The 27,388-nt window shown below is 44.3% G+C and overlaps 1 protein-coding gene across 14 annotated transcripts in view; it reads right to left on the bottom strand.

Moving 5' to 3' along the window:
* Positions 1-2,145: 2,145 nt before the first annotated feature.
* Positions 2,146-27,388, bottom strand: part of ADGRB1 (adhesion G protein-coupled receptor B1) — a 260,069-nt gene continuing 234,826 nt past the window's right edge. For 10 of the 14 annotated variants that reach the window (XM_084509051.1, XM_084509056.1, XM_084509057.1 and 7 more), the window contains 6 exons: positions 25,785-25,880; positions 23,085-23,139; positions 18,787-19,466; positions 17,794-17,829; positions 16,217-16,321; positions 2,146-4,232 (listed from right to left, as the gene is read on the bottom strand). In XM_084509051.1, coding sequence (XP_084365177.1) covers positions 4,035-4,232; positions 16,217-16,321; positions 17,794-17,829; positions 18,787-19,466; positions 23,085-23,139; positions 25,785-25,880 — 1,170 coding nt within the window. In that variant the 3' untranslated portion in view covers positions 2,146-4,034. The remainder of the gene's footprint in view (positions 4,233-16,216; positions 16,322-17,793; positions 17,830-18,786; positions 19,467-23,084; positions 23,140-25,784; positions 25,881-27,388) is intronic. The other 4 variants (XM_084509048.1, XM_084509052.1, XM_084509045.1 and 1 more) reach the window with 1 other exon arrangement.

Below are 27,388 nucleotides of genomic sequence, written 5' to 3'. Positions count from 1 at the left end.
TTTACAGCTCCATGAGCACTGCGGGGATGTGGCTCCCTCTTTTCAGGTCTTCTTGATGAGGAATAGCAGGACTTCCTGACCTGCCTCTAGGGCTGTGATAAGAAATTTGGGTTCTCCTACCCTCCCAGCCCCTCACCTTGCAAGGTGCCTGCGGGTTAGTATTTCCCTTCTGCCTGATGCTACTACAGGATCATAATATGGGAGATGTAGGGCCGGGAAGGATAGAGAAGCCCTAGAACATGTTGCCCTCATGTGCTGCTGGTGAAGATTGGCTGGATCATCACAGTGGGGTACTGGGCTAAGACCCTCTGGACCTCTAAGACCCACGGCAACCATTTCAGACCTCTCTGGATATCTCACAGCAGCCACTGAGGCTCTAAGTGGTGACAACGTGGCCTCTGCAGCGAGGATGAGCTCCTCCACCTGGGGAGTCACCATGGGACCGATGCCATCTCACAGTAACAGGTCTCCCTGATGACATGGTGTAAACGAGAGGATTTTAGCCTGCCTAGCCAAAGACTGCTCTTTTATTTCTGTCAGATGCACCAGCTGTTTGGATGGGTCATGCCAAGCGCGGTGGGCTGTCATCTACTTTTGGTGGCAGGTGTCGCAGCGGGGATGCATCACAGCAAAGTGCTCCAAGATCCGATTCAATCCAAACAGGCCAAGGGAAGCTGCTCCTTCTGGGCACCTCTGGTGGCTCTGGATCAAGGCCCTGCAGAATAGCAGCACTGGGGCAGACCCCAAAACTCCTGCAGGCCTGCCCGCAAACCTAAAAGCTGTCGATCAGGAGATGGAGCAGAGTCAGGACAATAAGGGCACGTTTTTACTGCTGGAGGATTTCAGCTGCTCAAGGGGAAATGGCAAGGAAGTAAATAATCCCTGGATCAACCCATTTCTTGTTGCCTTTCATGAGTGACATCCCTAAGCCCTTTGTGCTCTGAGCCATGCTCTTGCTGGTGATGATGGAGGTGGAAGGGACGTCGGGGTGAACCAGGGGCTGGGTTTGCATGAGTTTCTGCAGGGCAGCACCGGCATCACCCAGACCCCATTGGGAACTGTAACCCAGCATCGCTGCCCTCTGCCAGTAATCCTTCCTGGTCTATGGTAATATCAGCCCTTCGTGGCATAGGTTGGGAAGCGGGCAGCAAGTCTTGGGGTGGAGATACCCACAGAAAAGCAGGCTGCGATGCATGGAAAAGGGAATTCAAGGTGGTTTGGGGGTGCCAAGAAGCTACAGACTAAAGGCAAAGGATGCACCTGGGGGGCACATTTGGTCCTAGGCTATGGATCTTTTAGGGCAAAGAGCCATTGTGTGTCCAGCAGAGGTGTTTCCCAGCACTGGGGCCTGATGCAAATCATACGTGGGGAGCTTTTAAAAAGCAGACATCGCTAGAGTTTCCACCTCTTTTATTAGAAATAAGACACATTCATTTTGTGCTCTGAAAACTGTACAGAAAAAAAAAAACTGACGAACATTGAGAGGAGGGAAGGAAGGGATGGCGTGGCATGGGGCGGGTAGGGTGAGGAAAAACAGAATTAACCGAAGGAACTGAGCAGAGAAAGTCGAATATCAACAGTTATTAAACAAACATTTATCTCTGTAATTACATAACACCGTTAATGTCCTGCAAGTAGGCCGGAGTGAATGGGTGAATGGGAAAGGTTGGGGAGGAGAGAGCAGGTTCAGGTAGGCAGGGAGGGGAGAAAAAAAAAAGAAAAAAAATATTTAAAACACAGTATAAAGATATCTGTTTGCTAAAATTCATTATTTGTAATTATAATAATTACAATATCATACAACCCGGCATCTGAGGGAGGCCTTTGTGCTTTCCTGTTTCATAGAATAATCTAAAATTGGACAATAATATCACAGTTTTTATAAGTAATCATTTTCCTAATATTAACCTGTTTGTATTTTCAAGTTTTTCTTTCCATCCGTCATATTACACACTTAATGGCAAGGTAAATGCCACTGTCCTTAGAGACCAACAACCCAGGTGGCCCAACGGAAAGCTGGCACAGAGATGTTTGCATGTCCAGCAACACCTCTCAGTGGGAGAAGCACAACTGGGGGCAGTGACTGTTTTACCTCTTGGGTTCATAGCTTTTTCCTAAAAATGTTAAAATAATAATAATTAAAAAAAAAAAAAAAAAAAGAAACCCAAACATGCAGTCATAACTCAGACCCTTATCAAGCTTTACTGCTGTCTGGCAGAATCTGGCCACTCACAGACAGAGGTTTGGCACTGCACATCTCCAAAGCTGGGAGAGTTGTCCCAAATGTCAGACACTATTGGGAATGATTAAAAAAAAATAATAATACATGAAATAAAAGGCTGCATGGAATGCCAGCGGTATATTTTTTAATGATAAAAATATTGCACAACACTTTTTTGGGGTGAAATGTAGATAGCATTTTTTGTAGATCACCTTGACGAATGTCTAATGAAAAAAAAAAATGTTATTTTTTTCATGACGAAATAAACAGAGCATTTTATGATGAGGAATGCCCCACGCTCCTGACCACTCCACCTGTTCCTTCTTGTAGGACCACAAACCTGCCCGCTGGCTCTGGGCAGTGGGGAGGGAGAAGATGAGCCAGCGAGGGGACAAGAACTGAAGCCCAAAATGAATAAAGCAAAGCAAAACATTGCAAGCGAGAGGCAAAGGGGGCCGTGTATTCCCACCATCCCAAACTTTCCACGGAGCAAGTTGCCTTCCACCTTCAGCAGGTGGCATCCTCACCCCATGCCTGCGCGGTCCTACGGCACGGAAAGGCATTCGAAACGACAAGAGCCAAAGAAAAGAAAGGTCTCGGGTTTCAAGTTCTCTTTTTATTGAAGAAAAGAAAAGAAGAAGGAAAAAAATAGATTATTTTTTTTGTTTGTTTGTTTCCAAGTGGACGTTATTCATGTTGTCAGTTTGTCTCAATGTCCTAAGGCAACATCTCTGTATACCAAATATCTCCAGGTACATCGGTGGATCTGTCTTTCCCTCTTTCTCTCTCTGCCTTCCAGGGAGGGGCAGCTTGGAACAAATCTGAGTCCGAAAGCAAGGAAAAGTAACAGAAAAAAAAAAAAAAAAAGGATGAGGCCAAGCAGACCTTCGCAAGGCCTGTGCTGAGTTTATCTATGTAACAGTCAATGAAATGACCTACATTCGTCTTGGTGGTCTCTTTTTCTAACACCTTCAACCCTCTCCCTGGAGATGGGGCGAGCAGGTTTTGGAGGTGGTTCCTTCCTCCTGTGCTTGGCCCACTCCTCGGGGCACACAGGAGCTCCACCATGGGGGGGTTGAGAGGAGAAAGCCCCACCTTACCTCTCCACCTGAGCCATGGGTGACATGACTCTCGCCCACCACGTCCCTCCTGGTCCCCGTACGGACCCGCGGCGGAGATGCCAGGTCGTGTGGTGGCACGGAGAAGTGGGGGCGTCTTCTCGGCCACCTGCTGGGCACATCCTGGCTCCTTCTTTCTCAGACAAGCTGGTGAGGGAGAGGTGGGGAGTGAGGACTGGCAAGGGATGCCACAATCCCTCAAGGCTGGGTTCTCCTCCAGGACCTCCAGCTGGACCGCACCGCTGGCGTCACCTCTTGCGCTCCCCAAACAACCTCGATCTTCTTGGCCCTTTGTGGTGGCTGCTGGCTGTCCTTCTGCACCTCCTGGTGGCAAAGCAGGAAGGCTCCCGGCGTGTGGCAGCGGCCTGAAAGCATCCACAGGGCTCTTCCCCAGCAGCTCCTCCCCACCCTCTGCCTCCTCCTCGCTTTCTTCCAGGCTCACTTCTTCTCCAGTCCTACCTGGGAAAGCTCGTGTTGTCCTGAACCTACAGCTACTATACTCTATAAAGTAATATTTCCCCTCTCTGCTGAGAACAATACAAAAGTTACTCCGTCTTACCAAAGGTTTCAAAAGAAACCAAACACTTCTCTCGCTCGGTTCCGATTTAATTTAATCATTTCTTTAAAACGTGGTTTTGTTTGTTTGTTTCGTTTGTTTTCCGGAAAAAAAAAAAGTCCCTTTCTTCCCTTTCCGCTCAGACCTCCGTCTGAAGGTCAATAATGTCTTGTCCCACCAGAGGGATGGTGGCCCCTGTTTTCTCCCACTCTACAGTTTTTAGTTCTAAGGGAGACTGTGCCACAGGTTCGATGTCCTTTTTAACCCATGACGGTGGGGACTGGACTTTCCTGATTCCTTCCCAGGGTCTCTTGTTTGGTGTCTGCTGTTTTTCTTGCTGCGAGAGGAGGAAGGAATAGGAAAGGAGAGAGAGAGAAAAAAAAACACACAAAACACAAGAGAAGGAGGTTAGTGTCTGCTCAATGCTTGCCATTTTTTCACCTTCTTTAGTCTTACATCAAAGTCAATTTTTCCCATAAAACTCCTGATCTGAGATAACATGGGATTTCAATGAGATTTGCACTCAGTGTTTAAATTGACTATTTTCAGGAAGAAAATCTTTTTTTTTTTTTTTTTTTTTTTTTTTTTTTTTTTTTTCCCCATTGCTCTTTAACATAATGCCTAGATGCTTCAGTTTTCAGCTGAGGCTTTTCCCACTCACAACTCCAATGGAAAAGTGAAAATGATTTTAAGAACTTCAGATCTTTTTCCATGTCTACAGGAAATCCCCATGTGAAAATTCAGATTACGATGAGGTCTGTTTGAATGTATATCAGCTGCATCCCATATAGATGGGATGCTCATTATGTGGCCCAGCTATTTACAAGCTATGGAATTGCAGCAAAGCTTGCCAACCACTTTGCCAGTGAGCCCACGCTGTTTGATGGGCTGGAATGTCAGCTCTGAGGCTAAAAACATTTACAACAACTCTACACCAAGCCTTCGAGGCTTTATTGTGGACTATTAGCCCACTCCCCTGCCAGCATCCCACCATGGACATCAGCCCAGAGAGTATCTTGCGATGCTTCTGCCGGTATGCACCGAGACTGGGGCTGTAAACTTGGGGAACTCTTCAGTGAGGATTTGAAGGGGAGTCCATGCAAAGATTTTAAATGAGGTGTTCCACTAAGCTTCTGTCCCCCACGAAGAGCGATGCTTTTCACAGTCAATTATCCCCACAAAACACTCCAGCACTTGGTTAAGAAAAGCTTCCCTGCATGTGACAGGAGCACAGAGCCCTTCTGAGCCACCTGCCAAAGGGAAAAAGTGGTAGCTAGCAGAAAGGGTGGGAGGAAAGGCAGTTGCTTGGGGGTGACAAGGAGAGAAGAAGTCTCAGGAGACATGCAAGCAGCTCACATGCAGCCTGGGATGTGCCACAGCTCGATGCTGTCACCAGGATGTATTGATGAGGGGAGATGAGGCCGCACACAGACTGTGGTGTCACAATTGCACAGCAGGATGCAGCAGAGATCACTGCAGCCCCATAGGAAACCTACATGTAAACACGCAACTGCTACAAATCCTTCTGCTTTGGGTTCTGAGTTTGTCCCTAAGCATCTTTAGGCAGCCTGTGATTTATCCCACTCCACGCTGCAGTGACAGTAGAAGAGGCATTGCAACCTCTATCCCAGTGGGGAGGGCTTCCATCCTATCAGCCAACCCACAAATTCTCCTTTTTCAGACTTTCACCCTTCATATAAATGTGTTTGAAGCTGTCCCTGCAGCTGCCTACGGGGAGAAGGCTCTGGGTCGTTTGGTGGCCATGGAGTGATGAATGTGGGAACCAGGTAAACCTGGTCCTCTCCTCAATGGGAAGTGAAAGCTTTCTGAAATTGTCTTTGTTTTATTTTAAAGGGAGAAAAAATAACTGTTAAAAAAGGCCTTGTATTGTTCAGAAGAGAGCAAAACGTTTCAGTTTTTGAATTCTGCAGCTGTGGTTTTCATTAAACCCCATGGCACACAGCTGCTCTTATGCCGTGTGTTATTCTTACATTATTCCATGAGGTAGCACGATGCTGATTAACAGCAATAGGATGGAAAAGGTGATACAATTGTTGACTTATTCCATTATCTATCCTGGAACTCATTTAAGAGGCACTGTTAGTAAAACCTGAAACCTTTTCATCTCCGTGTGTGTTTTAATGAGACAAGTTTGAGACTCCCTGAAGTGCAACTTTTACCTATGGTGTTTTTGAGGTCCATTAGTCTGCCATGAAAAGATGTGGTGAGCAGGTACACAAAAAGACAAAAGTACAAACAGAACAAAAACTGAAATGAAGCTGCAAGTTTCCCAAAAGATGAAGAACAAAAAGCTTAGCCAGAACAGCTCTTTCCAATGAAAAATGTTTTGTTTTCTCCCACTACTGTTGTAGTACCCCAAGTTTTCAAAGTTACTGATGTCTACAGCTGTGTTATTTAACAGAGCAGCACAAATGATCGTATGTAATGCTCATAAATAATTCCATCTTTCCTCTCAAATGAAAGCTCTTCTTTGATGGCATTATTTATGGCCACCTTCAGCAGCAGATCCTTCTATTTTCAATCTCTGTTTTGATAGTCCCTCCATCTGCCACACTCTTGACCTTCAAGCTGTGAAGATGCACCCAGACCTGATCATGTTCACTGGGCATGATTGGCAAACCTCGGAGCTGGTCTTGTAATGGGCTGCTTTTGAGCTACGGAGTGAGAGCAGCTGCAAATTCAGATAGGGAACAAAAATTGGAAATAAAACCAACAGTAAAACAAAACAACAAACCAATTACAAGTTCAGATCCACAACAGTGACCTCTGATAGGATCTGGCACTGAGGGACAAGACCTAAGGGTTGCAATAATAACTTGATCGTGATAAAAATGGATGTTGGGAATTATTAAGAAAGGATAAGTGGTGGGAATTATTAGGAAGAGAATGAAACTGAAAACATCACTGCGATAGCGCACAACTCCACTCAGCACCTGCATCTTGCCTATGATGTGCTCTCTGTAGGCTTCCTGATAGATCCCAAAAAGGATACGGTGGAAGTGATGAAGGCGCCCACTTCACAGCCACGAACAAAGTTATTGAGCACGTTTAGCAGGAAGGATTACACAGACTCAGAATTTTCAGCCTTGAAAAGAGATGGCACACGGTCCTGATAGAGGTCTGTGATGCTTAGTGGCTTGTTGATGGTAGGATCAGATCACTGATGGTGATGACCATCTCTTCCATGACAAGAACTACTACTCTGAGCAAAGAGTGCTGGAGGCACTAAGGGTTGCTTTTTGAGGATGCACTGCCATGTGCCTGCCCTGTTCTTGTTTTCCCAGCTGTTTAGACTCTGCTGGGGAGACGAGGCAGGCCCAGACCGTCCCTGGGTGAGACCTGGTGAAGTGGTTCCCATTCAGCTTATCAGCAACGGGTTATCTAGTGATGCCCAGGGAGGCTGTTGAGCCTCCTTTCGAGATATTCAAGGCCTGTCTGGATGCCTACCTGGGCAATCTGCTCTAGGGAACCTGCTTTGGCAGGGGGGTTGGACTCATTGATCTCTTAAGATCCCTTCCAACCCCTACAATTCTGTGATTCTGTGTGATTCTGTGATCTCAGAGAGCATGGTCGTGCCCCGGGGACTGAGGATTTAGTGCCCAGTCTCTGCAGAGAACTGAGCAGGTTCGGTGCCATCAGCCGGGCTGGGCTCTGGCATGGAGGCTGGGAAGCAGCAGAAAATCTTCTCCTCTTGGCAATTGCCACCCTGGGAATTGGTAGCAGGCTCCTGGGAACAGTGCCCTTTTTCTTTCCCTCCATACGGAGAAGGTTTTTACTGCGTCCCAGCCACTTGAACGGCATGTAGGAAATGCCACCGGGCTCCCGCGTCAGCCCTGGCACCGCTGCCCAGCCACACTGTGGGGTCTCAGCGGTCCTCGTGAGCAGGAGGGAAAGCCTCCCAAGCACAGAAAAGAATTCAAAAACTCAAGAGCGGGTTGTGTAATCCGGCTGTAAGAGGCACTGCTGCTGGCCCGGGGCCTGACGCCTCGGAGACAACCAGGAATGGGCCAAGACGGGAGCTGAAAGGAGCAGAGGCTGCACTGCCAATAACTCAGAGCCTTTACTCCAGCTTGACACAGCTCCTGGCTGCTCGGGAGGGAAAAAATATTCCCAGGTTCCTGGCTGGTGCCAGGATGGCGGGGTAGAGGGAGCCCCAGGCTTAAGGCTAGGGTACAACCTGGTGCACAGGGCAGATGGGAGGCCTCCATCGCCCCGGTGGCATTTGGAGAATCCTTTGCTCACCCGCAGCTTTTGTTTTGGCTGCATGTCTTAAAAGCAAGGGAAAGGTTTTGGGGTAGAAGGCATGTCAGAGGAAGAGCCAACATAACCCTACAAAACCCTACAAAAACGATTCAACCCTACAAAAACCCTCCAACTCTAAAAAAACCCTCCAACCCTACAAAAAGCCTTCAATCCTACAAAAACCCCTCAACCCTCCAAGACCCTTTAAACCTACAAAAACCCTTCAACCTTACAAAAATCCTTCACCCCTACAAAATTCCTATAATGCTACTGAAGACAGAGGTTAGGTGAACATCCACCTAGCGCTAGTCCTGGCAGACTGCAATGCTCCAGGGCTCCATGTGGCTATGGAAAGGAGATGGTGGGAGGAGGAACCTCCCTGCCCTGGGATCTTCTGCCCTTTGACTTTGTGCTGCCAAACCTACAACCCCATCTGGCTTCACCTGGATCCAGGTGCAGCTCCTTTGCTTAGGAGCTGTGGCAGTGCTTCATAAATATAGCAAGGGAGACTGCCTGGATTTGTAAGACACAGCTTTCATTTCAACATGTCGGTCAAAACCAACAAAATGTGCGATCTGCTAAGCTCTCTTATATTTTTTTTATTTTTTATTTTTATTTTTTAATTTTATATTTTAATACCCAAACTTAATAGTTACCCTGAATGACCTGAGGAGGAATTCAGTGCTCTCTACAGGGCACTCTGTGGTACCTCCCCTAGAACAGCTACTCCCACACTGTGTTCATCGCCTCCAGTGTCAACTCAAAGGATATTTCATGACACAAATGGTCTCTCCCCATGACATTGATGACTCCAGGACCAGAATGAAGTTATTCAGAGCATATAGCAGGGAATCTGAAAGATAAATATGGCGCATGCTGTCTAATCCATCTTTGGATCAATGTCGATGAAAAGTGATTAGAAAATGGGAAAGCTGTCTTTTTTTTTTTTTTTTCTTTCTTTTTACAGAATGATAAAAAAGAAAAAAAAAGGAGTGTTTTCCTTTCTTTGTTTGAAGCTGCAATTACTTCGTTTTCTCCTACGGAGCTTCAAAGACGATGCTTTCTGTTGCTGTTCATTTTAGAGAAAAGTGAAATAAAAGGAACAGGCTGGCTTAATTTAGAATTTTGTTTTGGAAAAAAAAAAAAAAAAGAAAAAAAAAAGAAATAATATGTGTTTTTAACTCATATAGATGGAAATCAGTTAGAAAACTTGAAATATGCACTTGTTGGAGAAGAAAAATATGTCTTCTGCTTCTGTACCATCTGAAGTTGAGATGGGCTGATCTGGAGGGTTGCTTTGAGCCAATCTAGAGGAACCATGCACAGCTGATGAGAACAGGCATTGAGGAGTTCTTGAAGACCCTTAAAAGCACCACTTTCCATAAACTCATGAACAGCTCCTTGCCTGAAGGTTGTAGAGAAAGCCAGGGGTCCCAACAGCATAAGGAACAAGCTGTTCAAGGTATTCTCACCATTAATCTACCCAGTGAACACACCATTCTTTTCTGCACAATTTTTATGGTCTACTGAGGAGTCTGCTGGTGGACACGGACACAAGGGTGTTCCCAAACTGCCAACAACCATTGATGCCACGAGGTGACCAAGAGCACCCAAAGCGTGATTGATTCCTTACAGAGTCCTTTGCTTGATCTGTCTTGAACCTGTTGGTGGGCACTGAGTGGTTTTGGAGCTGATGATACCGGGTTAGCATCAAAAGACAAGGCAGAAACTGGCTGTCAGCACAGAAGATACTGGGAATAAAATGCCTTTTTGAGAAATTTTGATGCTTGATAGCTGGAACATGGGTTATCAGGTGATCTACAGGAGAAGGTGAACTGCTGAGTGATGGCGTGTGGGACAGTGGGCAGCTGACAGATGGTTTATGGGTGAATGAATTAAAGTTTGTCACAGTTTTCATAGCAGAATTTATTGTAGTAATTATTCTACTTTATGTAGCATTCCTCCCTGTAACAGTTACTCTAATTTGTCTTTTAATAGTTGTCAATTACCGAAGCCTTTAAAAAGTGCAGAGAGAATTAAACACATGGCCCAGAGGAGACACCCCACCTGTAAGTGAAGCTTCCCTTGCAGAAGGACACAGGCTCCCAGTTTTCTAATTCCTCAGCAAGAAAAAGCCTGTGTTTGACCACCACTACAACCTCAGACTACACAAAGAGCTTCCCATGGAGAGAAGCTGTATTTTCCCAGAGCTGCCGGCTTCTGAGCCAGTGTGAAGAATCCCAGGTATCCAGAGAGCAAGGAGATGAATTGTGTCAAGCAGCAGAGCCTGCCAGGGAGGCACGCAGCCCCGACTAGCAATGAGCTACGGCACTGATCAATAGTCCTTTGTTCTGGCTCCTCTGTTAGATGCCAGAGCAAGTGCTGGTGGGATGGGCACATCCTGCAGGTGTCTGAAGGGGAAAGCTTAGAAAAATCTCGACCCAAGAAAAGGAAAGTGAGTAATCAGGGCAGAAGCGGCATAACAGAAATCAGGGGAAAGTCAGAGAATGGCAGAAAAAAAAAGTTTATTTTCCACTGGGTTTGGAGAGATGGGACTTGAATTTCAGAGCTGAGCTTAGAGCTGAATTAAGGAATGAGTCCAGCACCTTTATGTGAGGTCCAGGACAGGGCTGCAGCCAAAGCAGAAGCCATTCAAGCCATAGGGAGCTGGGCGTAGTGAGCAGCTAATAAGAACAGTCAAAGCAGAGAAATGTGGAGAGCTCTGCACAGCACAGCTTTCGCTGACCTCTGCACAAATAAAGAGCTGCTGTTTGAAACGAATGCAAAGCCAGATGCTGGCAAGGAGAGAGGAATATGTATGTGATTCAAACTTCTCTAATGGAACTGGATTAAAGGGCTCCTGCTGAGGGGGAAGGCAGGAGTGTCACTTCCAATGCTTTCAAAGCTGGTGTTAAGCAAAGAAGAAACAAAGCCCTGGCTTACCTTAAAGGCTGCAAAGCCTTCACTTTCATACCATGCAGCTGCAGAGCATGGGGACCCTTCTTGACATCCAGCCCAGGCGCTGGAATCTCTTTAGCAATTAACTCGCAGGGAGGAGAAGCGTTGGAGATGTTTTACCCTGACAATACAGATCTGGGCAGAAAAATCTTTCCCGGGTGGTACAAAGGAGCTTGAAAGAAGCCACCGTCCTGCTTTGATGTGGATGGTTCTTGGCTGAATGAATACAGACCTTGGGAAATATGCATGTGTACGGGGAAGTAGGGAAACAATTGAATGCTTGAGACAGGCAAAAGGCAGATTTTTAAACTGAGAAACAAACTTGCAGCAAGGTTTCCAGCCATGAGATTATTCTGTTTTGAGCAATCAGGTGGCTAAAGCATGACTCAAGGTGCTGGGAATGACTAGGAGGAACTCTGCTGTCTGACTCAGCACCAACCTAACACTTCAACACGCATCCGTTTGGGCAGCAAAACGTGCCTTAAAGCTGCTACAGAGATACCTGCAGTACTCAGGGCCTGGATGAATTCAGGCTGGCTGAGTCTCAGCCCTGACTGAGGGGAGAGCAGAGGACCCAGCTCGTGGAGCAACCTGTGGGATGCACCCATCCCATCTGCACTCGCTTTGGCATCCAGCAGAGTAGCAAGAAAATAGGATTAATAATCAGGACTACTTTTAAGACTCACTATGGTGTTAAAAATGAAGGCTTGGTGGATCCCAGATGCTGAGAGCACTTTGAATTATTTTAATTACTTAGAATGTGTGGTGTGGGTGGCTGTTTTGTTATTATTATTTTTTTTTTCTGATGCAAATCCTGCTTTGGTTGTCTCCAAGCCTTTGGTTCCCTCTGTGTTTCCTGGCTACAAATTAGCTGTCTACAGGACGACTATTCAGACCTCTCAGATGTTTCAACATATTGGTTCTTGGCTCAGGGTCCATACCAGTTCTCGGTTTGGTCTGGGATAAACTGAGAGGGGAACAATGTGCAACTGCCACACACAGGCTGGTCCCAAAGCAGCTGTCTGGATGAGCAAAACAAACCCAGATGTCCCTGAGTCAAATCCCTTTTGGGGGACAGACATAACCTGTCCCAAAGTCCAGCATAACAGGAGCAAAGGAGTCCTGCCAACAACCTTGTACCTTCCCTTTGAATTAGGGCAGATTTTCCCCAAATCCTCCCCATCTTCTTTGTCTCATCTGATCTTGAAGACTGCAAGCGAGACAAAATCTACTGTAACCCATGATAAGGTCATATAGAGGTCTATCAGTGCATTAAAAATTGATTTTTCGACTTGCAGTTGTCAGATCTTGCTGTATGTCAGTCTACTAATACTTTATTTTTGTTATTCGCTAGCACTGAAAAGTTAGATTTGGGTAATATTCTACATCCCTGATTAATTCTTAATGACACAAATGTGTGAGACCCACACCCGTGTGCTGGTCTAGGCTTAAAGTTAGGTAGATGTGTGGTCCTGAATGCTTTGAACAAGGACAATTTTGGGTTGGGCAATTTTAATCAGGGATAGCTGAGCGTGCTTCCAATGGGAGCAATTTTATAGTTGGGGTTCATATTAGAAAGTCCATGGAATATGGAATAAATTGAAAAAATCAAACAGGAAAATCCATGTTTGCTGTTCAGAGAAGGACTTTACTGTGTTACTGTGCTCTGAGGCTCAAAGTCAGCTCAGCATTAGCACTGTGCTTTGGTTTGCAGCAAAATTGACTGCAGCAAACACTGGTGCCACAGTGTTCCCTGGGAGCGCGTTAAATATGGCCTGGCACTACTCCCATTCTCCTAATTGCCTACCTCTGACACACCATCCTGGCAGCACTGCTCACAGTAGGATGATGACAGGCTGTGGGGACACCCCTAATCTCGGTGGGGTGTGGATTGGGCTCCAGACCTCTGCTGACTTGTAGGGCCACGTGTGATGGCTCATGGCAGCACTGCAGGGTGCTTTGCAGCCCATGTGTGCTTCAGCACTTTGCTGGATTAAGGCCTCTGATTACAGCCAAAAAAGCCTCCTTGGTGATTGGAGTAGGCTGTGCAAGCTTTTACCAGGACAGCTTTTTTAGCTCCTGCCTGGCCCTGGAGCAGGATGCTCCGATGGTATAAGGCTGTTCCTCTTGGAGCTGTACCTGGCACCAGGGCTGGTGTTGCCCAACATCACCCAGAAGAGCAGAGCCTTCTGCATCCCTTTTTGCCTTCTCACTGTAGGAAACAGATCTTTCACCCCTGTGGCCTCCATGCAAGGGAGAAGAGAGGTGTAAGCAAAGGATTCCCTGGCTGCTGGGTGAGGGGAAAGCAGAATTCTTCCCCAAGCCTGCCTCTATGTCTGTAGGATGAGAGACAAGCCCAGAGGAACAAGTCAAGGCTGTCTTTGATAGGGCTTGGGTCATTCTCAGCTCAGTAATGCCCTTCAGAAACGGATCTTGTAAAGGAGAAAAGCCAAACAGCTCAAACATGCAGGAACCCCTGACGATGTTTCCAGCTCTGCCAGTAACTGCTCTGGGATGGTGGGTAAAGGGCAGTCTTCTTTACCTTTGAAGTGTACACTGCAGTAACACTTATCCAAAGTTTAAACATGTCAGAGTACTTGGAGAGGAAGAGTATATGTGCCGGTACAAACCTTCAGATCTTTGCTGAAAAATCATGTTTTACAACTTAAGCTAGAGAAATCCTCAACAGTAAATATGCATGATGGCTGAGTTTTCAATCCCCCTTCCTAAAGAGATAGATTTGTTGTTCCTTGTTCTCCCATTCCTCTGTTTATTCTAATTTAACAATGTAACAATTAATCTGAAATGAACTATGTATCTAGCATGATGGGATGATCAGTTTTGGCCAGAAAGTACTAACATTTAAATCAAAATAAAAACAAAAAACAAAACAACACAAACCAAACCCTAAACAGGGTCAGCACCATTCCTAGGAATTCGCAAAGGAAGTCTCTCTTCTATGCAGACATTTAGTTCAAGTCTCAGCGGCAGCTTTCTGACCTTGGAGTTGAAGGAGGAGAGATGAATTGCAAGAAGATTAGGAAAAGCATCGTGTCTGGGAAAGGGCTTAGGACAACGGGACATGCTGCCAGGAGAGGCTGGGAAACTGCCAGGGTTGGAGAGAGGCTTGGTGGCTTGACTTTGTGGTTGCTTATTTAAAAGTGGAATCAAAGATACAGGAATGCAGGCAGATGGACTAGACCCAGTAAAGATCCCTTCTGCTCTACGCATGAAAGAGTGCAAGGGTATTCCAGGAGCCTTCTGACCTTGTTCATGCCTACAAGGCAAGGAGTTTCCTACTGGTGAAGGGATGTGTTTGGAGTCATGCGTTAGGAAAAGGTTTGGGACTGGTCTACAATGCTCTTCAATACAAAATGAAAGCCAGACTTACGCTAGCGTTAGTTTTATCACTTCCACCAGAAGAAATACTCCATCGTTTTATAACCTAAACACGCATAAAAGAGAAACATTTCTTTTGTTGTTACTTTAATCCCTGATAACCCCGGTTTGCCTTCTCAGGGCAAGCTGAAGATGGGACCTGATTTCCAGTGTGGTCCCCCGCAGCAAATGGCAGAAAAAGGGGTGAAGAAAGATATTTCTTTTGCTTTGTAACACCTTGGATGTTACTAAATCTATACCTACTACTTACTTGCCCATACTGCAAGCTCCCCCTCCCAGATAACATCCAAGGGAAATTCACAACTTGAAAAAGACTCAGTCAATATGCAGAGGCCACCTTCACAGCTTCTTTCCAGCAGTTCAAAGCCCTTTGATGCTGACTCTGGCAACTTTAATTCTAGATAGATTTAGATATATCTCTGAAATGCCCAGAACATCTCAATCTATAAAACTCTCCTGCAAACATACCATAGATTAGCTTTTACATGGTACTTAGGCATTTCTGATTCTTACAGCTGTGGCATACCTAAATAAAAAAAAAAAAAAAAAGCTCAGAGCTGAAACTCAGTGAAATGCGTTGGGATTTTAGGCCAACACAGGCTTCTTTGATCTGAGCCTCTCCACTAGATTCGGTATTCCACTTATTCTGTAACACTGGGCAGCCCATAATGACACCTTGCCACGCTCAATAAAAATAGGATTTGCTGGGACCACGTCTGCAGAGCTCGGCGCAGCTATGTTGTGAGTTCTGAATTCAGACCAAAGGCTCTGCAGTGCTCTGCTTCCACAAAGAATCAAACTAAATCTCTTTCTCAGCCACCCTCCGCACTCTGGTTTTGTCTCTAAGCCTGTCCCATCCACATAAGCCCCACCAGCACCTCCTTGACCATTCTGCAGGTGACTTTGCTTCCTGGATCTGACTTTGCTTTCCTAAACAGCTATGCGCGTCACTGCCTCCTTGGCCCCTGCAGGGACAGAAAATTCTGTTCCATAATTATCTTAAAGGAGGCTACAGCGAGGTGGGGATCGAGCTCTTCTCCCAAGCACCAAGTGATAAGATGAGGGGAAATGGCCTCGAGTTGTATCAGGGAAGGTTTAGGTAGGATAATAGGAGAAATGTCTTTGCTGAAAATGTTGTGCAGCATTGGAACAGGCTGCCCAGGGAAGTGGTGGAGTCACCATCCCTGAAGGTCTTCAGGAAAGGTGTAGATGTAGAACTCAGTAGCATTGTTTAGTGGTGGACATCAGCACTAGGGTAAAGGTTGGACTAGATGATCTTAGAGGTATTTTCCAACCTGAACGGTCCTATGATTCCTGCTACCCCTGCATTTTGCCCTTTCCTCTTTCCACCTCAATTTCTCCAAGGCTGTTCTGTTTTCCAGTTCCTAGCTGTGAGTGGAGGCGTGTGGCAAAGGACAGACACAAACATGGGGAGCAGACAAAGACAAGGAAACACAGACCCCATATGTGAATGGACACAAGGACAGACTTTCTCCATCTGGGTTGCTGCCCACTCTGCAGAGAAGCTAGTGGTGCCTTTGTGGCTCTCTGAGTACTGTGTAGAGCATGTGTCATTGTTGCAATGTGCACGGACATAAGCTCAAGGTAAGACATTGAGTGAGGGCTCCCAAACTTTCCTGTGCTCCTGCTGGCACTAGATGGCTCCAGGAGGTGATGGTGCTGGGTATGTATGTGACTAACCTTGCTGTCCGTTGTTGGAGACTCCTTCTCCTTCTCTGCGTGCTGGAGTTTTCTGTTCAGGTCTTGGAACATGTCTTGGTGACGTTTTCTTGTGTGCATGATTTTCTGAAGGAAACACAAGGGCCACACGTCAGCAAATCTTATCCAGCTGTACAAAACCATAATTTCTTCCCCCCAAAGTTACATGTATTACTAAAACCTAAATCTGTCTCCCTGTAGGTGAAATCTGTCCTGCCTAAAAAAGCTTCAAACTTCACTGAGGACTCCGTGTAATGCTGCCTTTAATTTCAGGATAAGATGGGACAATTTTTGACCTTATGGTTGCCCCAAACCTGTGCCTGCCAACTGGCTATGCTGCAAAATTTGTGCTTGACTGGCACTGGTCTACCAGCTTGATCAAGGAAGTTTTGCTGACCTTTCTTAACTGATCACTGATGCCATGCCCCCACTCTGTTCAGAGCATGCCTCCTTGGCAAATATATTCAGAGCTTATCTGAATGTGTAGGATTTAGGCCAAAGAAGTTATAACAGAAACTACTTTGCAATTTGCTTTTTCATTGTATTTTCATCGTTCTGCATCTCACTTCTACCTTCAACTGCTCAGAAGGAGATGTAAGACCAAGTTTTAGAAGGGTTTCCCTTTGCATGTAAGAGCACAGTGAAGGTTGTTTGCTTGTGCTTTGTCAAGTGCTCAATAATTGGTGGCTTATGTGGTTTGTGACCAATATGAAGAATCAGCTCAGATGTACTCACTGTGCCTCAGTTTCACACCAAACTCACAGCCCTGGGCTCTGAAGTGGTTCCAACATTAGAGGCAACTCCTCATGGTCCCTTAATGTAGCTTATTTTGGAATAAGACAGCAGCTTTGAAGGGAAAGCATGGCTCTGCAGTCACAGATGCCATGATCTGACTTAGGAGGTGTTCAACAGCTCCCAGTAGCCACAAGACCCTTTGTGGAGCACTGGCTCTTTCAAAGCTTTCCACTTTGTGCCTCAGATATGAGGTCAGACACGTCCCTATGTACAATACAGATACTTGTTCCTCCCAGGCAGATTCTGTGAGGTTCATTAATAGGTGTGAAAGACCAGGTTTTATGAGGTGTTGTGACAATGCGAACACATTACCTGCCTTTCTGTTAAGCAGCAGAGCTTTGGCACAAAAGACAAGGCATTTTAGGTCACTAAGCAAAAGATGTACTTGTGCTTCCCAAACGGGAACGTGGCACAGCCACCTGTAGCACCTTATCAGCTTTCCACAAGCGGTTTGTTCATGGAAGAGATGCTACAGGCCTTGTGCACCCTGACACAGGATCTTGATTTACAAATGTTTACAAAGAAGCAGCTGCTCCATAATTTAAGCACGAACCAATATAAATCACCCTTTGGTTTAGCTGCACAGGGTAAGCCTTACTAGGCAGCCAGCACAGCTCTTTCAACCCGCCATTTTCAACCCCCTGAAGCAACTCTTTGGCAAAGTCTGTACTTCTGCAAAGATGTCAGGAAAAAAAAAAAAAAAAAGGCATTTCTCTTTCTTACACTACCCATCAAGGAACACACTCAGAAAAGGATGTACTCACCTCAAAATCTAGCTCTGCATACCGGGATTTCCGTCTCTGGGGATTCAAAAGAAAAAGAGAGGTGTGCGATGGTTAGTAAGGGATTGATAATGCTGGGCACAGACTGAACCACACAGTAGATAAAACAGAGAGGTTCTTTCTCTTTTTCCTTTTTCCACCACATATGTTTCTCTGTCTGTTCCTGATGTGAAGTGCCATTAGAGGGATCCCTCACAAAACCACAGAGCCCCAAGGAGGGCTGAGCATAGATTTTTGGCTAATTCAAGCCTCTGAATTAGGTAATTGCAGGTGATTCATAGAATGGGAAGCAAACAGAGATGCTCAGCCATCTGATCTAGTAGAGCTTTTGACCATCAGTCAGTAGAGACTGAAATTTGGGCAGCAGTGGCCAAGACTTGCTCTCTAATAACATGCAAAAAAAGGTTCAAGTGGTGAGAAGTACAAAAGCTGAGACAGACAGACATCAGTGTAAGAGGTACAGACTAGGGGGAACTGCTAATTTATGTCCTGAGTTACCACGGGTCAGAAGGAGGGGTAACTTATGTAAAACCCCCGACATCTCTTTGGTGCTAAGAGATTTGTGGGGCATGCCTTAAGGACATTTTACATTTGCAACCACGAGGATTTTCTCAAACTGTATCATGACTGCAGCCACTAAAATGGGAAGCAGAGGAAGAGGATAGAAGGAGAAAAGGTAATGCAAGCCATGTGCCTTGCATTAAACTTAACCGTTTTTGACAAGCTAAAGTTTTGATTTGACTTTGCATTGCCTGTAGGGCAAAAGACAGTGGCTTTGTAAGCAATGAGGGATTTTAAAAATTAAATTACAAAATGATATCACCTTCTGGGGTTCCCTCAGAGTAATGTAATACTGGAACTAAAAAGGGGACTGCATTTGCCCTGGGACTCCTCTCTTGAAACATCTGATGTGGCCAACATTAAGGACATGGCATCACCATTGGCTGGGAACAACACAGGGATTGATATGCTCACCTCCAAGGAGCTCATGGAGAGGGTGGAGACGGTCTCACTCTTGGACACCACACCTGAGTTCCCTGAGTCTCCTGTGTCACACAGGCTGTTGGGAATCTGTGACTCGTTGGAGATATTCTGTGGGGGCAGCTGCTGCTGCTGTTGTATCATGGAGGAACCCTGCACCTCACTGCAAGTCATGGTCACAGGCTCCCGTGGAGGACTCTTGACGACAAAACCTGGGTCAGTAGCCATACTGAGGTGGATCAGCCTTGTCTGGGGCATCTGGTCAATATTGATGCTGTATTTGCTCTCGTCCTTGGGTGGTTTGGCCCGTAAGGTAGACGTGTTGGTAGGCAGAATGACATAGCTGGTGTCCAGCGTTTGTTCTTGGGCCCGGGAGAGTTCTGAGTCCAACTTCTTGAAGATGTCCCCATCACAGATGTAGATAGATTTGGGCGGCTGGTTCTTGTCCTTCTTCAGGGTGAGACTGTGATTGCTGAACTCGTTCAGGTTGATGGCCCCCAGGTAGTGCGGGGAGCCCTGCAGATGCATCTTGGAGACGTTGGCTGGAAGACTGTTAAAGTTTGAGGACCCCTTCTGGTGATTGAGTTTCAATTTCTCCTCATCCTGTAGTGATGGGCGCTTCAGCGTTCCTGTGATGGTTGAGGTCCTGCAGGCGGTGATGTCTTTATTCAGCACTAGGGAGACAGACAAATATCCTTAGCACCTCACCTTAGCCTTTTTTTTTAACACATCAATACACCAACCACAGTCACACCATGCTAGCATGTTCCCTTGGACCTCTCAGAAACAGACTACAAAGGCCAAACAATTTAATACTGTTCTTTGTTGCTGTTGTTGTTTTTTCTTTTAGTCCAGGATGCTGAAGGCGAAACTAAAACTAGGCAGGAAAAAAGATCCCTCATTTTAAGAGAATTCTCTGTGCTGAGAATTTCCCAACCCAGTCATGGCCTAAACTCCAAAGTACACCAGCACATATAATCATACTGATAACACTATCTCAAAAAGCAATTACATGTATATAGTTATTTAGCACATGTAGCATATACATAACACGTTACTAGCCTATGGCTGAGCAGATTGTTTCATGTAGAAGCTTGATTTCATGAAAAAAAAATGGTTTTGAATTAGAAAATAGTTGAAATGCAACATTATCTACAGCTCTTTTTTTTTTTTTTTCTTAATATATATTATTATTTTAAAAATTTGCTAAACTACTTCAGGTTGATCTTTTCCAACGGATGGTTTCAGGATTTGGTATTTTAAAACACATCATATTTTCTTATCAATTTCTGACAAGCTCTCCATAAAGCTTATGTTCCAATAATCATGCCAAGCCTTAGTGAGAGATAATCATTTAGTATTTCTCAATTTGCATAGGGGACAAAACGGAGTTCCATGAATATTCCTAAAGAGGAGGGGAATGCTTTAATCTGAGGATAAGGTGAACATGCCGATTAGGAGCTATATACAGGACACACAGACACTCATTCCCACACCACACAGTCTACAACAAAACAATTGCTTCATTATGGGCACAAGGACCTATTGCTCGGTTGATTTGAGGCTGCAGCAAAGACCTTAAGAAGATTATGGCATCAGCCTTGATGTCTGCAGGGGATAGAAAACACTGACTATGGGACAGGGACAAAGTGGCGTGGCACTGAAGGATACTTACCCAGCGTTTCAGCACAGGAAAGGAGATATAAATTTGTGTTCCCCTTTCTCCCATCTCATAAAAAAAAAAAAAAGAAAAAAAAAAAAAAAAAAGGACCTTTTACAATTTTTTTTTCTTGTGGAGCAGAGACAAAGGTCTTTGGGGTGACCTGACACACAGCAGAGGAATCCCATGGGACTGGGGTCATACCTATTTTTCTGCCAGCTTATGCTGGTGGATGCTGGAGGAGCACAGAAGCCCTCAAAAATTACAGAGCAGGCAAGGCAGGTTGAGGAAAAGACCAAGTGGAATACAGGAACTTTTAAAAAGCTTCAAAATCTACACACACAGGGCATACCTATGGCAGCCACGGTTATCTTGACATGGCTAGAGGGCACACTAGGACAAATTAGAGAATTATAATGTATTCATACCATAGGGTGCAGGAAGGTGTTACTGAAATCAGGCCTTTAGCTAGGATGTGTCAGTAAGGTTCAGTGATTTAGACTCTCCTTGCTCACATCAGCTGCACGAAGCAGGTTTGGAGAGGTTTGCTCTTACCTATCTCCAAGCATGAAGCAGTGAACCTTCAACATTGGGCTAGAGACCAAATCCTACTAGTGGATCCATGTTATGAGCAGTATCAGGTGTATCTCCAAACTTTCATAGCACGAGAGCTGGTGCTTCCAGGACAAGTCATGGCCAGGAAACAATGGATAATTTTTTTTATTATTATTCAAAAAAGCAGAATGCATAGGAAGACCACTGATATACTGTACAGAAAGGTCTCCAAAATGGTGACTATTATTAATTAGCTTGGTGCAGACTAATGGCACTTTACCAGGGGATGTTTATCTCCTCAGGCAGACAGCAACAAACAAAAAATAAGTTGTAAAGGAGCAAACTAAGGATGGGAGGGCTAGGCTGTTAAAGAGCTGCTGATCCAGGGTCTTCTGCCTTTCCTTTGGAAAACTCAATTTAGAAGCAAGAAACTTGGTGATAGATACAGAACAGCTCCTGATTGCAGAAGTCTTGGGTCTGCCTTGGCTGTCAGCACAAAGTGGGCTGCTGGCTACGTAGCCGGTTGGGTATGCATGTTTGCTGAGCATGCATTCAAGTCAGACCTGGTCTCACGTGCATGTCTTTTGCAGATGGTATTTTTGAACTGAGGTCTTCAGTGTCAGAAAGGAAGGAGAAAGACAAACGAGATGATGGAGTCAGCGAGAAATACAATTATAGAGTATGAGACAGAGAAACAGAGAGAAAAAAAATGGAGCGACCCTGAAAAGAGATAAATGGACAGAAAGAGACCATGAAATAAGATATCACAGGGATAAGTGAGATAAATATACTGTGGCTGTGATAGGCGTAAGGAGAGGGAGTGAGGCAGAGAGAAGGACTGAAGAAGACAGATAAGATATAGATAGATATTAGATAGATAAATGATAGTGACAGTGATAGACACTACACAGAAACACAGCGACAGAGATAAATGTTGACAGAGATAGAAATACATAAACAACAGGTACAGCAAGACAGACAGCTGAGGACAGTGATAAATAAGTGATTGCAAGATAGAGAGAGAGAGAGATGCAAGATAGATAAACACATTAGAAGCAGATAAAGAAATGATAGATTAGATAAAGATAAATGGAAGGGACAGGTAGACAGATGTAAAGAGTGAGGGAGAAAATGAGAGAATGAGAAGGAAAGAGAATGAGAAAGAGTAATACAGAGAAAGAGAGAGAAATTTTCCCATGATGGGAACTGCACACATAGTATTTACTGTCCTTGGCTTGGAGAGATCCTGGTTTGGAAGATGTGAATTATATGCAAGTGCCAAGCGAGCTGGCATTTCTCTTGCTTGGGGAAGGGGACAAGTGTGGGAAGGTAAATGAAAACCTAAATATCTACAAAAAGGGAAAAAATCAAACAATAAATCCCAGCCAAATGGTCAGGCATGCCAAGATCAGGAAAAGACAAAACCTGCAGAGACAAACAGGCAGCAAAGGAGACTTTAGAAGATGCAGACACCCTCAGGGGCATGGGAGAAAAGGGACTTAATGGGACAGGGACAGTTGGCCCATGCATAAGAAGTCAGAAAGAGCTTGTGTGACTGAACACACAGGAGAAAAGTGGAAGCAAAGAAAGACCTGACCCGCCTCCATATGAACAAGCAGCTTACTACTGCACCAGAGATGTGCATGGGGCCGGGGAGTATGTTGGGAAGGCTCTCCAAAGTCCAGACCTGCTTAAAGACACCTCCTGAGCACACAGCTGTCTGAGGCTGGCTTTGGACAGGGCTTACTACAGCAAAGAAGGATCACAGCAGGAAGAGATGCAACCAATCTCTTCTTCCTTGATTCTCTTCTCTGCACTGTGTCACAGGGACCATAGGTAAGATATAATACTTCAGAGCAAGGTTTGACCTTAGCTAGAAGACCAAGAGAGCTGGAGGGGAATAGGTTAAGCCAAGCATAGGGGAGAATTAGGGGAGCTGCTTTCTTTTGGCCAGGGTTGAGAGTAAGGGCAGCCCACACACGCACATGCAAGCCACTACGACATACACAAATAAAGTAGAAAGGGAAAAAAAATGGCCTAGTTCAATCCCCAAACCAGGTCACTTGTTGATTCTCACCTGTGATGTGCTCACCTGATCTACAAGCCATATCCACGTCCTTCTCAAAATCGGTCTGAAAGACAGAGAACACAGAAGACGTGGTCAAAAGGAGGTAATGGGGAAAAGAAAGGCATCTGGAAAATGCAAAAAACGTTTTAATTCATGAGCCAGACATGATCACTGCCAGAAAAGCGGAGGAGAGACATTTCAGTTAGTTTTTGAAACATGTCAAACAGACTACTTTTTTTCCACCTGTGGGTCTTGAACCTCAGGCACTGTAACACTGCATTCCAGCTGAATTCTTCTGATCATCCAAAAGCTAATTCCTGAGCTGCCAAATTCATATATCTCCCTGGAAGATGTTTACGCATATTTCAAATAAACTGGGGACAGATTTCTGGCCTGATCTGCCTTGGACTTATCTCCCACATTTAGTCCAAGTGGATTCTCCTCCACCAGTTAAAAAGGTCTACAGATGCTGCTGATAGTGCTCCATACTTACTGTAATTTCTTGTGATTTATCACAAAATCACATGAAATGGAAACATGTCTCTGCTTCTTAAACTCTTAAATATCTTCTGAAACTCTGAAATATCTTAAAATATAAAATTAACGGTCCCTCTAGGAACAAAGGCTGATTAACTTTGGTTGTGGTCTGTACAGGCAAATGAAACTCTTTCTTTCTCTCAGTATGAATTAACTCCTTTTTGAAAGCTTATAGTAGATAACACTTTAAAGAATTTTGTGTGCTGGGAAGACCACAGAATAGCAAAAGGTAGAAGAGTTCACTAATTATTTCTAGTATCATTTCAGAAAGAAGGCATTTAAAATAATTGTACTAATGTGCTGAAATGCATTCCAATTTCATACTAAGAAGAGTGTGTAAAATAACATCCCCATTGCCCTGGGATAAACACTTTAGTATTAGCAGGTTGATAACCAAGAGTTTTTGGAATTATGAGTAATTATGTTAACCTTACTTATGCTAATTTACTAGCAAATTGTTTAGAATGTCAAATAAATTTGAAAGGAATAGAAGAGAAATAATATCAGGTTCATGTTAAAATGGGCAAGTGTGATGACAAAGAAAAATGTAATCACATTTTGATGATAGGAGTTTCAGGAAAAAATGCAATTGAACAACCTGTGCTAGTTCCATCAATAAATAAATAAACAAATGATAGGTTTATATTTAATAAATGTCAACAAGATTTTGTGGAAAACAGTTTGCTCAGCTAAGCTTCTTTTAATACATCGAGAAGATTTTGAGATTAGTGGAAAAGGTAACAACAAAAATCCTGTCCTTCAAAGACTTTGATTTCTTTGGTTACAGCACAATTCAGTGACTATAAAATAACATTGTACCCCTCTAAAATATCAGCAAGGAGTCATCATTCATGTCTGAATTTGGGAGCTCTTTGTGCTTGGATGTAAAGAAACTGATTGTAAGCTCTCTACTTCTCAACACGTCTATCAACAGTTCAGAAGTAAATGTAATCTCATAGCTAAAAACTTGTAGCTGACAGAATTTTGCAAGATGGTTGATAATAAATGAAAGCAGAGGTATACAGAGGGAGAAAAATCTGACACTTCAGAATATAGCTCTTGGGATGCTAACAATAGAATAGCAAATATAGTGTCCACAATCTGAAAGGATACTGAGAGTTTGAAGGACATGTGGAAAAGTGTTACAGAAATAATTTGACGGCAAATGTCTTACAGAAAGAGAATAAAATAGTGTGTTAACTTACTGCAAGGAAGACTGGGACTGGATATGATTATTGTCTGTTATTTAAGGAGCTGAAGTATGAGGCACACAAGGGCCTTTGTAATTACACGTAAATAAGCGTAGTCAGAATAAATGTGTGAAAATTAGAAGAATACGTATTTAAATTAGAAATGAGGCACCTGTTTTTAAATATGAGATGTGGTAGAATAGCATATGCCTTGATGTCTTGACTTCAAGATTGTGCTTTGGACTGAAATGAGACCTGGCACCCAAGCGCAATCTACCTGGCTTAGCACAGGAGTGACTGGCAAAAATTCCTGAGGTCGTGATATAGGTCTAATATTAAATAGATGTTTTAAGAACTTGCTTGAATCTTATAAGTGATTGTCCTGATGTTGTTACTCCAGTTTCAGAAATTAAATGCCTCCTATGTCATACACATCACAACACCAGAGCAAATGCAAGACAATTCCCCATCGTTTATCCTACTGTCTTATCTAGATTGTTTGTAAAGGATTTACACAACAAGAGCAGGGTTTACAGTACTTAAACTATATTCCCAGTGAAGCAATGTAAACAAGTGTGCTTGAGACAGTATCTTTATAATAATGACTATGATCCAACACACTGTGATTAAATCAGTATTAAAAAAAATTGCCTCCTAGCTCCAGCTAGGATGAGGCAGTATGATGAAGATGAAAAGGTCTGGGAGACTTAGGAGATATATTTGCCTTTTTTGTTTTCTGGGAAAGGAAAGATCTCCCCAGGATGTCTGCAAAACCCAGTAAGCTGGAGCCCCTGAATGTTACAATGAAAAGAAACAAGCCTTGTGTGAAAGAGCCTACACTATGATTGTTCAAGCGCAGGTTTAAAGGAAAAAGGAGTGATGATTGCAAAATATATGATGGACAGAGCCCTCTGTTTATCAGTTACATGTAAAAGACACCCATAGGTCCCTTAGTAACAGACTAGATGGTAGTTTTCCCTACCATTAGTTGAGCATGTCCATTCTGAAATGACCCCCCAGAGTCTCCATTGCCCTCTTCCTGACGATCTACGACTCGGCACTTCACAGCATCCTGGACCTGCAGGAGCAAATGGATTTGCACAAGTCAGAAACAGACAGAAGAACCAAATGTATTAAATTCTGCTAAAAACAACAACAAATGAAAATATAGCACTTGGTAGATAACAATATTTTTTATGATGGATGCTATTGCATAAATCGTTATATTAGTGTCTACAATTTTTGGTTATGATCCACCACCAGCTGTACTATATATCTGATCCAAAACTCACTGAAATCAATGGAAAAAAATAATGCCAGTGACTGCAATGGGAGCTAAATGCAGGCCCATATTCATAATGCAATTAGAAGAAGGAGTCTCAGCCAAGCCAGTGTTGTAATTCCATTGATTTCATTGGCCTGACATAAGGAATTAATCTGTTTTACTTAATTTAAAGGAGCTGTAAGAAGATAAAATGAATACTGAAAAAAAGGGCTTCCTGTCTCTGTTATTAATAGTCTATCCGCTCAGTAGGATGAAAAGAATAAAAGAAACATAAAAGATTTTTCCTTTTCTTCCTTTATATAATTTACCATTTTAAATCTCCACAGGGAGGCTGGAGAGAATTTACTCAATTTCCTCACTTGATTACCGCTAACATTACTTTCTAGCTCAAATGTCTATGTGCTAATGCCAACATACAATCATGCCGTAAACCTTGGTGCAGGTTGCCCCTCTCAAAATCAAATAAGCAAAATTGGTTTTCTTAATAGTCCATATTGGGGAGGGAGAGGTGTAAACAGCCTGGAAATATTAATTTTCACAGAATCATAGAATATTCTGAGTTGAAAGGGACCCACAAGGACCACTGAGTCCTGGTTCTACACAGGACCACCCAAAAATCAGACCATATGTCTGAGAGCGTTGTCCAAACATTCCTTGAAGTCCAGCAGCTCAGTGCCATGACCACAGCCCTGGGCAGCCTGTCCCACTGCCCGACCACCTCTGGGTGCAGAACCTTTCCCTAACCCCCAGCCTGACCCTCCCCTGTCCCAGCTCCATGCCGTTCCCTCGGGTCCTGTCGCTGTCCCCAGAGAGCAGAGCTCAGCACCTGCCCATCCACTCCCCTCATGAGGGAGCTGCAGGCTGCCATGAGGCCTCCCCTTGGCCTGCTCTGCCCTAGGCTGAACAAACCAAGGCACCTCAGCTGCTCCTCATACGTCTTCCCCTCCAGACTCTTCACCATCTTTGTAGCCCTCCTTTGGACACTCTCTAATAGCTTTATGTAAGATAAGATTCATCAAGATAAGATTCATCAAGATAAGATTCATAAGATTCAGCTTGCCACAAACCAAACCCCCCAAATCCCTCTCTTTGGGGTTGCTCTTCAGCCTCTCATCACCCAGTTTGAACATATAACCAGGGTTGCCCCTTCCCAGGTGCAGAATCCAGAACTTGCTCTTGTTAAACTTTATCTTGTTGGTGATTGCCCAGCTCTAATTTGTCATAATCTCTTTGCAAGGCCTCTATACCTTCAAGGGAATCAACAGCACCTCCTAGTTTATTATCATCTTCAAACTTACTCA

Source organism: Aythya ferina (assembly GCF_964211825.1).
Source record: "Aythya ferina genome assembly, chromosome: 2".
NCBI classification, from domain to species: domain Eukaryota; kingdom Metazoa; phylum Chordata; class Aves; order Anseriformes; family Anatidae; genus Aythya; species Aythya ferina.
The sequence above is the reverse complement of the archived record's forward strand: the minus strand, read 5'-3'. Positions and strand labels throughout refer to the sequence as shown.